This window comes from Coturnix japonica, chromosome 13 (assembly GCF_054131305.1).
Source record: "Coturnix japonica strain WE chromosome 13, WE-NBRP24, whole genome shotgun sequence".
Lineage (NCBI taxonomy): Eukaryota > Metazoa > Chordata > Aves > Galliformes > Phasianidae > Coturnix > Coturnix japonica.
In genome coordinates this window covers 13338682-13350606 of record NC_140675.1, presented here as the reverse complement: position 1 = coordinate 13350606, position 11925 = coordinate 13338682, and the positions used below count along the sequence as shown (strand labels likewise).

The 11925-nt window shown below is 46.1% G+C and overlaps 1 protein-coding gene across 3 annotated transcripts; it reads left to right on the top strand.

Moving 5' to 3' along the window:
• The first annotated feature begins 1742 nt into the window (after positions 1-1742).
• Positions 1743-10160, top strand: SSTR5 (somatostatin receptor 5). 3 transcript variants are annotated; one of them, XM_015877018.3, is made up of 2 exons: positions 1743-2194; positions 8140-10160. In XM_015877018.3, exon 2 carries the CDS (start codon positions 8204-8206, stop codon positions 9314-9316), a length of 1113 nt encoding a protein of 370 aa, XP_015732504.2. In that variant the 5' UTR covers positions 1743-2194; positions 8140-8203; the 3' UTR covers positions 9317-10160. The 3 variants fall into 3 exon arrangements, with proteins under 3 accessions (XP_015732504.2, XP_015732505.2, XP_015732506.2); XM_015877019.3 differs by lacking the exon at positions 1743-2194 and adding an exon at positions 2401-2545; XM_015877020.3 differs by lacking the exon at positions 1743-2194 and adding an exon at positions 3607-3911.
• Positions 10161-11925: the final 1765 nt, after the last annotated feature.

Here is an 11925-nt window from a genome sequence, read left to right as displayed (position 1 = left end):
ATAAATGAACTGAGAGTAAAACACATTCTGCTCCTTCTCACTTACTCTGTTCTCTGAATTTAGAAGACATCGCTATTGCACTGCCATGGTTCTTCCAACCAGAGGAAATCCAGCCCCAAGGCTTCTGTTTCAACACCTCCATCTAGTTCAGTTCTGAACCCTGGTCTAACGCTGGGATTTCTTATGCACAGATAATTTCTCCCTCGCCAGCAATCAGTCTCTGTTCCTCACTGCCAGGTTCAATGGGAGCGGCTGCTGACACGAGCTCTCCAGCAGTTCTTCCTTCTAAAAATATTGATCACAACTCATTTTTTTTTCTGCTTCAGCTGAATTTTGACAAGCCGGTTCCAAAGGCGCAGGAGGAGCTTCCCATGCAACCTGTCCCTGCAGCTCCCCTGGAGCTGTCACTTCCTTCGTGTTACACATAGACACCGTTTTAAAATGTAGTACAACCATTTGTCAGCAGTCTCATCATCACTCAAGATCACAGTTGGAAAAGAAGTGTTGAGGGATCGCGTTATGACACTGAACTTTGGTATGCGACAAGGAATGGCTAAATCAATAGGCTTGTATCCAAATTATGGCCATTTGGGAGGCGTTTTTGCAGAAAGAGGAGGGGAAAAAAAAACAATAATGTGATTTGAATTTCAGCCCACTCCTGTGTGCAGCCACATTTTTGTGCCACAAACTATTTTTCTTCCCACGTTTATAGGTCCAGCATTGCTGAACTTTGGTCTCTGATCAGGGCCATCAGCCACTAAAAGCATGGCAACAGGTAGTGTTCACAGATAGCCTTTGTGTTCCCTTCATTCAGCCCAGAAATACAGTGCTGCCATTGTCTCAGGTGGGTAGAGAACTCCATAAGCCTTGAGAGCTTTTGGAAATGGTGTCTCTGCCACAGCACAGATCCTGCTAGGAATATTTCTGGGGAGGTGAAAGGCAGCTGTTTTCATCAGGGAAAGTTGGTGACTTTCATGTTTTCTCAGCAACTTTTTTCTTTTTTTTTTTTTTATGTCACAAATGCTAATAAAATGCTAATAAAATATATGAGGGAAATTCATTAAATTAGCCCTATTTTGATTCAAGCTGATATTCACAGTGGGGCTATTGTATCGCATTTTGCTTGGCACATTTTCAAAGAAGGTAATCAAAATCTCCTCTCCTCTTCTGTTTATCATCCCAAGTCTATTTTTATCAGATGATTCTCCCCATTGTCATGGCAAGAGCAGACTGGAGTCTTAGTTCAATTTAGCAATACATGACCATAAATACATCAGCAGATTGAATTAGAAAGTGACATGCCAAAAGCAGCTTTCTCCTCTCTTTTCTGCATTCACACATCTGACTCAATCACAGATCTCTAATTGAAAAGCCTCAGCAGTGGATTAAGATCATATACATTATTACGAAGCGCAACATCCCGTGCATGCTGATAACAGCAGGAGTGGTTGGCAGGGCTGGGAGCCCAGGGTTTGCAGGGAGCACAGCTGCTGCTTTGACCCCATAACGTGTGCATGGGGACAGGCTGAGCTGTGGGTGGCACCGCTATGGGTGTTCACGTGTGTAACAGTGAAGGGAGAGCACAGGGTGGAATACAACTCGATTTCACTTGTTGCATTCAAAGAGCAAAATATCACAGCGGTGCCCTATTCAAGTCAGTGGGAGTTTGGGAGGGAGTAAAGCAAGCACCAGTTTATCCTGACAGCCTGCATAGCGAGCCCCGCATCTTTCTTCTCGCTGGCGGAGTGAGACTCCAAACCCAAACACACACACATAGGATTGCAGCTCCTGCAGGGTGCTGGCCGCGATCCTGTCGCTCAGTCTGCCCCACGCTCCGCTCTCGGGGAGCGTTTAAAACAAAGGTGATGAACGCGACGGTCCCGTCTCATTGCCTTGCAAGGAGCAAGTACGGTCAGGTGCTCGGGGGAACAGCTGCGAGTGCACGGCGCTCTGGGAGGGGGCTCACACCATATGAGCCTGCGGGAGTCTTTAAAAGCACTTCTTGGAGATGGGAGAAAACTAAACCGGGGAAGGAAATGCAGCTCTCCTTCGATGCCCCTTCTCTGCCGGCACGGCGTGGGTGCTGCCAGCTCCTCCCAGCTCCCCCCGTAAAGCGCAGAGCCTTCACTCGTGCCGGGGGGGGCTGCAGCCTCTTGGGGGTCAAGGGATGGAGCAGCGGGAGAGATACAGCAAGGTAAAGGAGCTCGGGGAGATGGTTCGGTATGCGGGGAGAGCGCGGAGCATCCCGACGGCTCCCCACCTCCAGCCCAACTTTCTGCAGTGGAGGTGGCCTCAGGCTGCCTCCTCTCGGGCTGTACCACCCTCCCCCGCCGCCGCTCAGTTCCCTCCCTCCCTCCAGCCCCGGCTGGGAGCCCCGTCTCTCCTCCCCGGGGGAGCGGCTGCCGTCCCCGCCCGCAGCCGGGGGGGGAGCGGCGGAGCTCGGGGTGCGCTCCCGGCGCGGGGAGCGGCCCGAGCGGCTGCAACCGGAGCAGCACGGCAGCCCCGGGGGGAGCGGAGCGGCAGACAGCACTCCCTGCAGCTGCAGGTAATCGGTATCGGGGGAGAAGAGGGGCTGCGAGAGCGGCTGGGGGAAGCAAAAGGAATGGGAGAGGCAGGGAGGGATGGGGCCAGGACAGGAGGGGGCTTTGCAAAGCGCACCTCGCTTTTTAGGCTTCTATGGGATGAAGGAAGAACCGGAGCGCTCGGTCTCATTTGCAGCTCCTCCGAAGCAAGCAGCTATCCCGAGTCTGCCCTCTGCACGGGGCTTTCGCTGCTGGAGAGTGGAGTGGCCCCATCCCGGTTGGAGGGATGGAGAGATGCGGTGTTTGAAGCAGAACAACCTTTAGAGGTGCTTTAAAGCGGCTGCTTGAAAGGCACCAGCGGTCGGGATGCGCAGAGACAGCCCGACACAACACCTGCCTGGAGCTGCTTGAACCCCGCTGTGACCCAAAAAGCTGCATAGTCCTGAGTGTTCTTAGCCCGGCACGATGCGGGATGAGGCATAGAAAACTGTGGGATGCTATTGCGGAATTTGTGATGCTCCTTAATGATAAAACAGAGACTAGCAGGGGGTCGGGAGTGCTCTGGGATGGTCACCGAGAGGCTGACAGTCAAGGTCAGAGCAGAGTCCTGGGAGTCATCATCAGTCAGTTGGGAGCAGTGCTGTGTCCCAGTGCCTTGGTATCTGACAGCAGCTCTCAGCATCTACAGTCACAGGCAGAGCTTGTTCTTACTATGCCCAGACCTTTGCACTGAAGAGCAGGGAGAGAACACCCCAGCTCAGGTGTTCTGACCTTGCATACTTGTAAAGATAAACCAGAGGCTTTTAGTGATACTGGGCAGTGAGGATGCATGCAGGTCATACCAGTAATTAGGGTGCTGGGATCAGCATGTTAGTGTCTGCGTTGGAAACTTCAGATCCTGGGGTACTCTGTAGCCAGGGCTTGGTGGCTCGGGCAGAACTGCACTGCTGGCATTGGGGGCATAGAAGCAGGGATGTCAAACTCAGGAGGGGGCACAGCAGGGACTGCTGTGCCTGCTGGATACACGGGTGCTCCCAGGGCTCCCCTCCCAGAGGCAGTCCCTGTGCTGAAGGCATCTCTGCTCTTTCCAGCTCTCTCTCAGCCTGGGAGCAGGTAGAGTCTGTGGTTAATTGCTACTTAAGTGAACTGCCTTTGATTCTGATATCAGCTTAGTTTCAATAGATTGCAGGGAAGAAAAATATTTTGGTAAAAATCCCTGATTGCACGAGGATTTGAGCAGCAGTGGGAGTTCAGCCCCAAACACACCTGCCCAAGTGTGAACATGGAGGTGTTTCTCTGGCTCCAGTTGCTTAAATAATTGATCCAGAAACCACATCAGCAGCATGTGACTTCACAGCTGTTCCTGTGACAGGACCCCCTCAGCAAAAAGTGAGTAATCTCTAAGTATAACAGAGCCTGAAATTTGTTTTTTGGGGGGAAGAAAAAATATTTGGTAAAAGCAAAATTGCCTTATGGGCCATTTGTAAACTGAAAATAGGATCAAGTTATCAGGTAGGCTAACCACAGAGTGCTGCAGGAAATGCTGGGCTGGGCTGAGGAGAGCAGTAAAGTGGTGCTGACTTGAAAAAACAGCTCCTGGAGGAACTGATAGAGCTAGAAGTGGCGAGACATTATTCAGGTTTGACTTCAGTTTATCTCTGCTTAATACTTACACAGCTAGTCAAAACAGAAAACCAATTTAGTGTAAGAAAGTTGTTTTGATATCTTCTATAAAGAACAATCAATCATCCCAGGGTGAGGGGTTTTTGGGGTTTGTTTTTTTTTTTTTCCCAGAGTGAATTTGACACCTGAGAAATATCAAACAGGAGAACTAACAAGGAAAATGTTCCTGTCTGAACTGAACACAGTGGAATCCAGTGGGGGGAGATAGGGAAACCCAATAGTATTGTGTATTGAAATGATGAGATTGAGAAGCTGTTTTAGAGATGCTGGCTTTGTGCAGCTACAGTTATCGTAGCTGTAAGAAATTGAAGCAGGTCTTGGCATGGTGCTGTATCCCTTCCCAACCTGCTCCCTGGGTAATGGGGTGATTTCGGAGCTGCTCCCACCTCTGCCTTCCCCCCATTAGTGCACCTACAATGCACTGTTGGGCTCTGCCTGCTCCACCCCATGCAAGTGTGGAGCCTGGGACTGCGTAGACCACATCGGAGGAAGCAGATGATGAACATTCATCCCCCAAAGGGCAGAGTACTAAAGAGCAATAGAGGTTTTTTTTCCTCTTTGTTATACCAAGTAGCTCAATTAACACGAGGCAGCCTAGTCTATGGGACTGGGCAAGACACAACTATCAGATACTTCTTGGATAGATACTTCTTAGATACTTACTCAATTGTGTTTCTTCTAATTACTACCAGGGCCATCTGTTTTAAAAGCAGATCTGAGTTACTATTCCCTCTATTGCTGTTGGTTATTCTGAATCTGAAAGCAGTCGCCTGCCTTTCTGTTGTTGTAATTATCTTCACAGCAATTATGTTTGATGCCGAATAAGAGAGAGTTATGATTCCAGTGGTAAACAGGCAGCAAGATCAAATCTTGACTCACCAAATTAGATTTCTTTGTGTAATTTCTTCTTGATCCCGGCTGTACTCAGCTCTGACTTAGATGCAATGCCCCTCATAGCATTATTTTGCTTTGCTATTGAAACCACAGCCAGGAGGAATTTCAACTTTGATCCACTTGAACATTCAGGTTTGTTCTTCATCATGTTATAATGATACTTCAGTCACTAGTAGGCTGCTGGTTGCTATTAGATGGAGACCTGCTCTTGTGTCAGGCAAAAGCATATTTGTCTAGAACAGAGGGGTTTTCACAAAGGCAGATACTTTTTTCCGGATAGCATAGTCTGTACCATAGCACCTCTGCTATTTCTTCTCTCTCACTTTTTCTGGATATGGACACAGATGGTCAGTCTTGTTCAGCTGAAGTGGATACCTGGCTATTTTCAGGGTACTGCTCTGTAGAAGCAGAACTATATCAGTGTTTACTCTGGATCTACGTTCTTAGCTCTGTTCTCCTCTTTGGTTTGTATATTTTAAGCGAAAAGCACATCATTTATGAAGCCTATTTATGAATCTACTTGGTGATTCTGTGAAGTCTTCGGGTAGTGTGTCTTGGAGATCAAACACTAAAAGGAAAAAAAATCTGGGTGAGAAGTTGTCCCCTCGAGGTGTTTTTTTATTAATCCATTAATAAAGAATACCCAAACAGGATATCATTCAACATCTCCTAATTACATTTAGTCATCTTTTGTTGAGGTTCATGGTCATTAACTGCTGTAGTGGCAATATCAGTTGAGACAAAATTGTGCTGTTGAGGGGAAAGCTATCAGGCAGGGGAAAATTCACCTGTGTTGTTGTTGTCATCGTGCTCTAATGAATCCCAGGATATCAGTGGCTGTGATGGATGTCATTAGGGTATAACTAGCTTAGTTAATGTTCACAATAAATGGAGAGCAGAACCCCCAAACACTAAAGAGATGGGGAGACCATCACAGCTGCTGCTGAAGGAGGCTGGAAGGGCTGACGCATCTATGGAAGATGTACAAAGGTCCATCTCTCCAGAAGATCCTTTGGGTTATCAGAGCTGCCAGCAGTTGGAAGAACCTGAGGCTCTTGGCAGCAGGGATGTTGTGCAGTAGTTTGTCTTCAGTGTGAGTAGGAATTTGAGGGCATCCACACAAAGGAACTCCTCTTCATTGATTCATCCCTTAAAACTTAAACACTAAATGTGGTGGAAGGTGCAGTGTCTCCAGCTACAGCATCGAGATCCCAGATATCAAGGCAGCTTATTCAGAACCCATAGATTCCTTCCCTGTTTCTCATCTTCTCCGAGCCAGCATTTGTTTGCACTTTGGCAGCTCTCAGCTTTACTGTCCCTGCCACCCTGGATTTCTGATTTCTCTGGTACATCTCCTCCCAGCCACAGAGTTGCATGTGAAACACCTACTCCCCATCTGCACGTTTCCAAATCAGAACAGCATATTTATGATCACTACTGGTAGCTGGAGGGACTTTTCTTCTCACCCAACGGGGAAGTACAGTAACCAGCCCATGGAGGTGTTTGAATTCCTCTTAGAGATAAACTTGCATAAGTCTAATGTGATGCTGAATATTGCTTTTGCTTGAAAGCATGGGTGCAATGTGGGCTGGGTGTTTCTGGCTTAATCTTGGAGCAAGATTCAGGCCCTTGGATTATTATGGACACCCAACCATCAGGCAAATGGGAGCAGAAGTTACTGGGTACATCCTCCTTGAGCACTTTAACCTCTATGTGCTGCCCAAACCTGGGAGAGAACTTGGGCTGTGTTTTGCATTTTATACCACTGTTGTATCTTTTATGCTTCTCTTTTATTGCAAGAACCTTTGACCCTTTTACAGCAGAAAGGTTTATAAACCTCTACTTAGACCGTGCTCAGACAAAGAATTAATAAATATCCTTGTGAATCAAGCATGGCAGAGAAACAAAACTTGAGACAATTTCAAGCCTTTTCAGACTGTCTGACAGAAAGCATATGCCTTCATCAAACCAGCTCAGTTCTCCTTGCTTTAGAGGCTGCCCACTGGATTTTGGATCTTATGTAGAAGAAAGGAATTTCTGAGATTAAAAAGCATGTTTCTGGGTGAGAAGGGAGGGATTCAGAAACATTAACAAAAGCAAAATCTTGAGAGATGGAAAAGAAACAGTTTGTTCTTTTCTTTTGGAGAGTATTTGTGTGCGTGCATGGCCTGACCTGGTGGAAAAGAGTTCCCAGACGTGGTGCCTTCCATTTGGGCACTCATTGATTCTTTTTTTTTTATAGGGTTTTGTCAGTTGTTATGGAGGGTTTTGTCTCCCCACCTACACAGCTGCCGTGTGCTCTGGAGGCTTTCAATTGGCTCTGACAGGCAGCAGAGTGGCATTTGAATGTATCAACTGAGACTGTTTCTATGTAAACAGGGAGACCTGTGAAATATTGCAGCGGTGCTTCAGATGCAAAAAGCCAGAAATTATCTTTGGCTCTGGGCTGTGAAACCCCCAGAGCTGTGCAGGACTGAGATGGGGGGCTGTTGGCTCCTGAACTTCTCCAGGCACCTCAGCTAAAGCAACAGCAGGAGCACACCAAGGACTTTAAAGCTTCTGATGCTAGAGCCGGGGTGGTGCTTTCAGATCACCTTATGTGTACTCACTGTGTGGTTTAAAATTACTTTCCAAGTTGTTTTCTGTATCAGACTGTAGACAGAAAACTAAGAGGGGAGGTAGGTTTTGGGTTTGTATGTTTTTCTCCCAGTTCACAGAAGGAAAACTGCTATCTCTGATTGTAAATTGTGATGGCCATCACGCTCTCTCCTCTCTCTTGAATTTCCCAGTGGGATGCTTGCTGTGTTACTGCATGCAGCTCCTTAGAATTAAAAAGAAACTATCAACTGTGTGTGATCGCTTGGGCTCTCATTATGAGATTCCTTTGTCCAGGCCTTGCTCTTATCCTATGTGCTGAATGTATAATTCAAACAGAGTTCTGACGACAGTTAGGAAACTAAATGATGAATCTCTGAATTAATTCACTTTTTCTTTCTCTCCCATCCTTTCTTTTTCTTTATTTTTCCCTTCCTGTTTTTAGGAACAAGATGCCCATGAAGTTTAATCTCTCCTAGCCTCAAAAGAAGAACTGGGGAATAACAGTTATGGATCCTTTATACTTTTCCAACACATTTAACATGGACTCAAGTTCCAGTGATTTGAACTCCTCGCTGCTGACAAATACAACAGAGAATGGGACACTCTCAGAGCAGCTCCCATTCAAATACATCCACAAAGTCCTGATTCCCATCTTTTACATCCTGGTATGTGCAGTTGGACTCAGTGGCAACACATTGGTCATTTATGTGGTTTTGCGTTATGCCAAGATGAAAACTGTCACCAACATTTACATCTTGAATTTGGCTGTTGCTGATGTACTCTTCATGTTGGGCCTGCCCTTCCTGGCCACACAAAATGCCATCTCCTACTGGCCTTTTGGCTCCTTTCTGTGCAGGCTGGTTATGACTGTAGATGGTATTAACCAATTCACAAGTATTTTCTGTTTGACTGTGATGAGCATGGATCGCTACCTGGCAGTAGTTCATCCCATTAAATCAACCAAGTGGAGACGTCCCAGGGTGGCCAAACTCATCAGTATGACTGTCTGGACGTTCTCATTCCTGGTGGTGCTTCCAGTCTTTATCTTTTCGGATGTGCAGGAAGACTTTCACACCTGCAACATGAACTGGCCAGAGCCTGTCAACATCTGGTCTGCAGCGTTCATCATCTATACATCAGTCCTTGGGTTCTTTGGTCCTTTGTTGGTGATCTGTCTGTGCTACTTGCTGATTGTGATTAAAGTCAAATCTTCAGGGATTCGAGTTGGGTCTACAAGGCGCAGGAGATCGGAGAGGAAAGTGACCAGGATGGTGGTGATCATTGTGGTTGTATTTGTGTTCTGCTGGCTCCCATTTTACATGATGAACATTGTCAATTTGATATTTATACTGCCAGAAGACCCTGTGCTGGTGGGGGTGTATTTCTTCGTGGTGGTTCTGTCCTATGCGAACAGCTGTGCCAACCCTATTCTTTATGGATTTCTTTCCGACAACTTCAAGCAGAGTTTTCAGAAAGTCCTTTGCCTCCGGAAGGGCAATGGCGTAGAGGATGGTGACCCTGTTGAACACAGGCAAGAGAACAGCAGTCGCTTGCAGGAATCAATGTTAACCCAGAGGAATATTGAGTACAATGGACACATGCAGACTAGCAAGGTGTGAGGGCATGGTGTGAGACTGCCAAGCACTTGTAGGCCTGGAGAACTTGAGATTTAAGGGAAGGATGAAATCACAACTAAAATCTGGAGGCCCATCAGCTCCAATGAATGTACAGAGTCTTCTTTTCACTCCCTTCCCTTTCACAGCTAAAAGTGCTCTGGGTTATACTGAGCTGTGTGAAGTTCTTGCGGTGTTTTAATTAAGGCAGTCAGATGTATGTTACTGCTTCCTGTACTCTAGAGAACCAATCTACTGGTACCCACTGCCAGCTTTGTCCTCCTCCAGTAATCCGAAACAACACAAAATGTGTTCTATACACTTTGTTAAGCTGAGCTCGTGGCTGGGGTCAGCTCGAAACAGAAAACATCTCAAATAATTCCTGTGAAAATACCTTTGAAAGCCTTCAGAGGGGTCTCTTCAAAGAAATGACACTATTTCTCAACAGAAGTTCTACACAGAAAAGGTCACAGCACTGATCATGAAATTATGTAAAATCCATTGTTTTAGAGTGCTGTGTAGTCCATTTGCATTGTTTTACTGTTATTAATCCGTATAAATCTCAAAAGTATTTGGGAGTCTTTCAAATAGTAAGAAAGAATAATAAATAATATATTTAAAATAACAAAAAAAGAGTAGGAGAAAAATGTTGGAAGGATACAACATGTTTGTAATACTTTCACATTCTAAACCAAACTGCATATAAAATGTAATGTATCCACTTTATTATTATGTAAGTCAAAATGATTGTGAAGTGCTGGCAAGCTGTTATGTATATTTATTGGTTCTGAATGTAAGTATGGATGTGAATTTAAGCTGTATTTTCAGAAATTAAAACAAGTTCAACACCTTTTTGACTTTCCATTGCGTAGCTTCCTCAAACACTTGGCAATGCAAACAAAAAAAGGGTACAGCCAAGACTTACCTCATTGTGGACACAATAGAGTTTAGTTGGGTTCAATATGGGAACCTCCATCCTGCTCAGACACCAAAGTCACTGTGTCTTATGGTGCTTGAGAGCTCAATGGATAAACAGAGATCAAATGACTGATGTGAGACCATACAGCAGAATAAGGAACAAGGAGCAGTGTGCAGGTCTGACTTCTGTCTCGCGGCTGACCTGAAACACTTGCACAGTTAAGTGAGGGATCTTCTACTGTGAAAAGATGAAAACAAATTACAGGTTTGTTTTAATGTAGGCAGAAGCTATTTAATCTCTTCAGAAATTGCTTTCTACCACTGCTGCCACCCACGCAGGTCAAACAGTCCTGCAAGGAAATTCATTTGTATGCAAGTCAGTGAGAGGAAATGAGGGGGCATCTCAGCTATTCCTTCCAACCTTTGGTGGCCTTTAACGTCTCTAGGGGACATGGCTGGGCCCCAGCAGCAGCAGGAAATATCAGCCTGATAGTGTACAAATAAAGCAGGTTATTCATAAGAACTCCTAACTGAGTATGAAACTGACATGGAAACAGCCCTCAGGGGTGAAGGATGAGTGAGAATGGAGAGAGAGAGAACCCTGGTGTTGAGATTACTGCAGAATTTGGGGCAAGGACTGAGCAAACACATCATAAGATTCACTGATTCCTAGGTTCTCACTCCTACTTAGTGCTGTTGGCTGCATATGCAGCATTTCCTTCTTCATGCTGTCATTCTCAGCCACACTTGTGTTCCCCAAGTGTAATATGGATGCCATGAGAGACAGCTGTGGGGTAAAAGTAGAGCCTGCTGTGTCTCAGCACAGGAGCATTTGAGCTTCTTGCAGCAATGAGCTGTAGCCCAACTTCCATGTACCTGCACTATATCACGAACTTTAATTCAAAACTACAGCACAACCAGGCATACATTGATTAATTAAGTCAAGCAAAATCTATTATTTCTGGAATTATCAGGCTGTTCAAGGTATAAATCAACTCTCTTATCAGTTCTTGAGACACATGGAGTAATTAGCGCAGGCCTTCATGTCATCTTTGCCAACTCCATCTGCCTCCAGTTGATTAGCCAGAAGTTCTTCTCCAGTGACAGAATTAGAAAACCCATTCTAGTTCACAGATCAGTTTGCATGCAGCAGTAATAACTGATGCTTTCGCAGAGGGAAGGTGCCTTGCGTGCACAACATCAGTAGCTCGCTCTGTAGAAGTGCAGTTTGCAGGGTGCATCCATGCCATCCCTCGTCTATCACAAGCCTCTGGAGCAGCTGAGCTCTTGAGCATGGGGAAAATGTACAGGGTGAAGAAAGGTGTGTTCATCATAGCAGTAAAGGTGAGCAAGGCTGGTGGCTTTCGTCTGCTGTAGGCTGTATTAATATTTGCTATGGAAGAAGCAAGCACCACTGTGATGTAGGGGAGAGGTCAGAGAAAGCAGCAGGGAATCCATTCAGATTACATGTGAGGCTGCTGGAAAGGAGCTCTGCAGAGAGGAACCTGGGTGTCCTTGTTAATCAGCAGTTCATCAGCAGTTGACCAGCAGTCGGCCATGAGTCAGCAGTGTGTCCTGGTGGCCAAGAAAGCCAATGTAGGGACCTGGAGCACCTCCTGATGGGAAAGGCTGAGAGCCCCAGGGCTGTGCACCTGGGGAAGAGTAGGCTGAGAGGGATCTCATCAATGCTTATAAAT